Source organism: Phocoena phocoena, chromosome 3 (genome assembly GCF_963924675.1).
Source record: "Phocoena phocoena chromosome 3, mPhoPho1.1, whole genome shotgun sequence".
NCBI lineage: Eukaryota > Metazoa > Chordata > Mammalia > Artiodactyla > Phocoenidae > Phocoena > Phocoena phocoena.
This window is the reverse complement of record NC_089221.1, coordinates 153,746,176-153,750,258: the sequence shown is the minus strand read 5'-3', so window position 1 is coordinate 153,750,258 and position 4,083 is coordinate 153,746,176. Positions and strand designations below refer to the sequence as shown.

The window sequence follows — 4,083 nt, the reverse complement described above, 5'->3', positions numbered from 1 at the left end:
AGATCACCCACCCAGGAGGGAGCAATGAGCCAGAGGGGAAGCCAGATGTCTGAGAGGGCAAGGATGGGAGTGGGTTTTAGGGGCCAAGGACCAGCCTTGGCTAAGAGCAAGGGTCACGGAGCCAAATGCAGGGCCAGGGATGGGGGGGCTTCCTCCCAGGAAAGAACTTTCCAGAATACAAATCAGATCATATCTCACTCCTGCTCAAGAGTACCCCATGGCCCCCCATGCCTACAGGGAAATGTCCACATTCCCTGCGGTTCTGTGGTAAAGGGCTGTGGTTCTGGCCCTTTACCAAGCTTTCTCTGCCTCATCTCCCGCACCTTCCCAGGGCCCTCATCCCAACGGAGGGAGGGGTGCACAAGCCAGAGAGAAAGGTGGGAGGTATGTTCTGGGAGGGGCAGGGCCCCTCCTGGAGGCTTAAGGTTCTCCAGCAGAAGCTGTGTTAGGCCGGCCCCGCATCCAGCTGGGCCTGGGAACCTGGGGCCCAGCCTTTCCAAAAAGAGGACGTCGTTTCATGTTATAGCAATACCTTGGCTGACTTGCCTTCTGAAAAGTCTCACTGATGCTAAAGAGAGGAATTTCATCCCACATGGCAGCTAAGGATTCCTCCAGTCCCCAACGTGCATGTCCAGCAGCTGCACACAGAGGCACAAGGCATACCCTCCCCACTGACCATGAACATGGTGGAGCTACAGCCTGGGACAACAGCCCTAACCCTGACCATCCACGATCCTCTGGACTCAGGTCAGGGACAGGCCCAACATCATCACCTGGTGCCTCCTCGTAGAAAATGTGATTTTATTCTGGGGAGGCCAATGTTCCCATCCCAGCCTCCCTCCCTCACACTGGCCCTTTTGCATCACAGGGCTCTTCACTCCCAAACCTCCTTTCCTGGGCCACACCTACTTCAGGGAGCAGGGCTGGGCTCTGCCTGGGCATTCCTCAGCCAGTGGGGCCTTGCCCTGGCTCCTGCTGCTGGCACCCATCCAGCCCACAGTCCCACTGGATCCCTCCTCTCAGCGACAGGCCAGCCTCCATCTTTGGCTGGTCACAGCAGATTCTGCCCCAGACCAATGTAAGGAAGGAGCTGGCCGTCTCAGTGGGCTTGTGCAAGCCATCTTCTGACAGTGCTTCTGCTGTCAGCTCACTCCGCTGGCCTCAGATCTTGGAGGACTCAAGCCGAGGGCTCCAGGGCGCGAGGGGCTCCCGCAGTGCCCGCAGCTCCTGTTCCAGCACCTGGTTGCGGTGGTACATGTCCATGTAGCCCCCCTGGATCTCCCGCTGGTAGCGCAGCACCCGCTCCTTCTCCTCCTGCCATATCCGCCGCTCCTGCTCAAAGCGCAGCGCCTGCTCCTGGCCCCGGAGCCGCTCCTTCAGCAGCTCAGCCCGCAGCTGCTCGGCACCATCGCCGGCCTCACCGCCTCCTGCCTCCCCCAGCAGCCCCCTGCTCTTGCAGTCATCGGTCTCACAGCTGCCTGGGGCCTCCTCCCGAGGGGCCTGCTCCTGCAGGCTCCGCACAGCCTCTCGCAGCTGGGCCAGCTCTGCGTCCTGGGCCTGGGCTTGCACCCGGCTGCCCCGAAGTTGCGTCTTCAGGCTGAAGATCTCAGCAAGCTTCTGTGCCAGCTCAGCCTGGGCCTCCCGCAGCTGCTGCTTCAGGAGGCTAATCTCTGCTGTCTTCTGGCACACCTGAAGAGGGACAGGGATGGGCAAGAGCCAAGCAAAGCAGGGTAAGGGGGGACCAGTTGGAAGGCAGCTAGAGGATGAGATGACAGTAATGAGGGCAGGAGTTTCTGAATGCCTAGTCTCTCACCTCCCATCGGGCTTCTTCCTCTGATCGGGCACTGGGATCGGCCTCTGGGCCCAGGCCCTGCTGTGCCTGTAGCTCCTTGCGTAGGCGCCGTTGCTCCTGCTGGGCCATGAACAGCTGTAGCTGGAGGTTGCGCTCACTACGCTCGGCCTTCTGGGTCACCTCGTGCAACTGCTCCACGTATAGGCGCTTCAGCTCAGACAGCCACAGATGCTGGCGCTCCTCCAGCACCTGCCAAGAGGAAGAGGCACCTGCCATGCCCTGATATCCACACACGGCCCTGCCTCCCGGACACCGACTGCCTGCACTCCCATGGCTGGCCCACAGATCCAACACTCCAGCTGCTTCTAACATCCTGTGCCCCAACACCACAGGGTCCAGGGTCCAATGCTCTGGCCACACGTGTGCCCTAACCCACGATGTCCTCCAGAGGTGAAGTGTCCTCAACACATGGCCCTCCCAGGGAGTCTCCCTCCCACCCAACTCCCAGCAAGGACCACCAATGCCATGACATCCCCACCACGTGGGGCTTGGGAAGAGGAGCCAAATCACCTCTCTCTTCCTTATTCTCTTGTGCACAGAGCCATGTGGGAGAGCTGGCTGGTGACCTTCTGTTTGCCCTGTACTCTAATGCCAAGGGACAGAACAGCACACCAAGGCAGGGGCTGCTCTCACCTGTGTGAAGGGGTTGGTGCCATTCTCATCACTGAGGCCCCTCTTGAGCTCCTCGCAGGTGGCGGGCAGCACGGCCACCATGTCCTCCGCAGTAGGGCAGGAGAACTCGTAGGGGGGTGGTGGTTCGGGCAAGCAGCTCAGCACAGCCTCCTTGGGACCCCGTGAGGCCCGGTCCAGGGAGCCCCCGAGGTGGTTAATGTGGCCCAGGGAGGAGCAGAAGGGGCCGGGGCCGGTGCTGGGACTGCGGCCAAAGCTGCCTCCGCTGGAGGAGTCGGACAGACTGGGCTCGGGCTCGGGGCCACCCTCATCCAGGCTGAGGGCATGCAGCAGCTGGGCACGGGCCTGGGCCTGGCTGGCCCGGGGCCCCGGGCTCAGGGGAGGGTGGCAGGCCAGCGTGTGCAGGCTGCCATTGCTGCGCCACAGCTTCTGACCCTTGTGGGCCGCCAGGCTCTGCATGGACAGGAAGCCTTTCCCGGTGCCCACTGTCGGCTTGAATACTGATGGGCGAATGTGGCACTGCCAGGAAGAGAGGGCAGGAATGAGACCCTGGGCTGACTGCTCTGCTCTGCCCTCCGATGCTCCCTCCCGCAGCCCCCTGGGAATCCTCTTTGAGAACATGGGGGACATGTCACCAGGAGGCAGTGACCAAGTCTCAAGCCTGCCCATAGCAACACTTTCATGGGACTTCCCTGGTGGCGCAGTGGTTAAGACTCTGCGCTCCGATGCAAGGGGCCCCAGTTCAATCCCTGGTCAGGGAACTAGATCCCACATGCATGCTGCAACTAAGGAGGCCACCTGCCATAACTAAGGAGCCCATGTGCCGCAACTAAGGAGCCCACTTGCCGCAACTAAGACCCAGTGCAACCAAATAAATATATATTAAAAAAAAAATTTCCGCATGTTATTAAAAAAAAAAAAAGACTTTCACATCTCATCCCAGCATCAGGGTCTCCAAGGAAGCCCCCATCCCCACACTACCACAGTAGGGAGGGGCATGGCAGAGGCACACCTTGTCAAAACGACCCCGCTCAGGCAGCGAAGTCTTGCTGAAGTCACCGGCCCGAGGATGTTCCTGGTAGTAGAGGGTGGCATAGTCGGCAGGCTCGTTCCGAGGGGCCCGCTTGGTGGTCCTGCTGTCCTTCTTGGGGAGGTGCAGGTAGCTGAAGAGCTCGCGCTGGCCCAAGCTTTTCCGGAACAGCCCATCAGGCTGGCGGGAGCCCCGAGACCCTGAGAGTGCTACCCGTAGCTCTTCAGGGGAAATGTCCTGCCGTTCCAACAGGCTGCCCACGTTGCCCATGGCAATGCCAGCAGGGCCTGGGGCTGTGGCCATGAAGTTTCACCAGGGCACAGGCGGCTGCTTCTGGGGGTCGGGAGTCTCCATCAGAGCAGGTAGGCGCTTGCTGCCCAACTCCCCTGATGCCCTAAAACCAAGTGCTTGCTCTGTGTCAGCTCCCCACCTGGCCCACCCAGGAGTGGCAGATGTGGGTTCCAGAGAGAATCCAGGACAGGATTCCTAGAGAAAGGAGTAGAGGTCCCAAGGCCACCTGTCTAGTGCTCCAGCTCTGACTAGGGGCCAGGGTATGACTGGGGTCACGGGG

The 4,083-nt window shown here is 60.7% G+C and overlaps 1 protein-coding gene across 1 annotated transcript; it reads right to left on the bottom strand.

Moving 5' to 3' along the window:
* Window positions 1-1,161: 1,161 nt before the first annotated feature.
* N4BP3 (NEDD4 binding protein 3) lies at window positions 1,162-3,815 on the bottom strand. The gene is made up of 4 exons (XM_065875252.1): window positions 3,495-3,815; window positions 2,486-3,001; window positions 1,814-2,041; window positions 1,162-1,689 (listed from the first exon to the last, which is right to left on the bottom strand). The coding sequence occupies exons 1-4, from the start codon at window positions 3,813-3,815 to the stop codon at window positions 1,162-1,164; spliced, it is 1,593 nt and encodes a 530-aa protein (XP_065731324.1).
* Window positions 3,816-4,083: the final 268 nt, after the last annotated feature.

Coding starts and splice junctions, on each gene's coding strand:
- N4BP3 (XM_065875252.1), bottom strand. CDS start 3,815: ATGGCCACAGCCCCAGGCCCTGCTGGCATTGCCATGGGCAACGTGGGC. Junction 2,042..2,485: donor GCACCAACCCCTTCACACAG/GTGAGAGCAGCC, acceptor TCCTCTTGGCAG/GTGCTGGAGGAGCGCCAGCA. Junction 1,690..1,813: donor AGGAAGAAGCCCGATGGGAG/GTGAGAGACTAG, acceptor GTCCCTCTTCAG/GTGTGCCAGAAGACAGCAGA.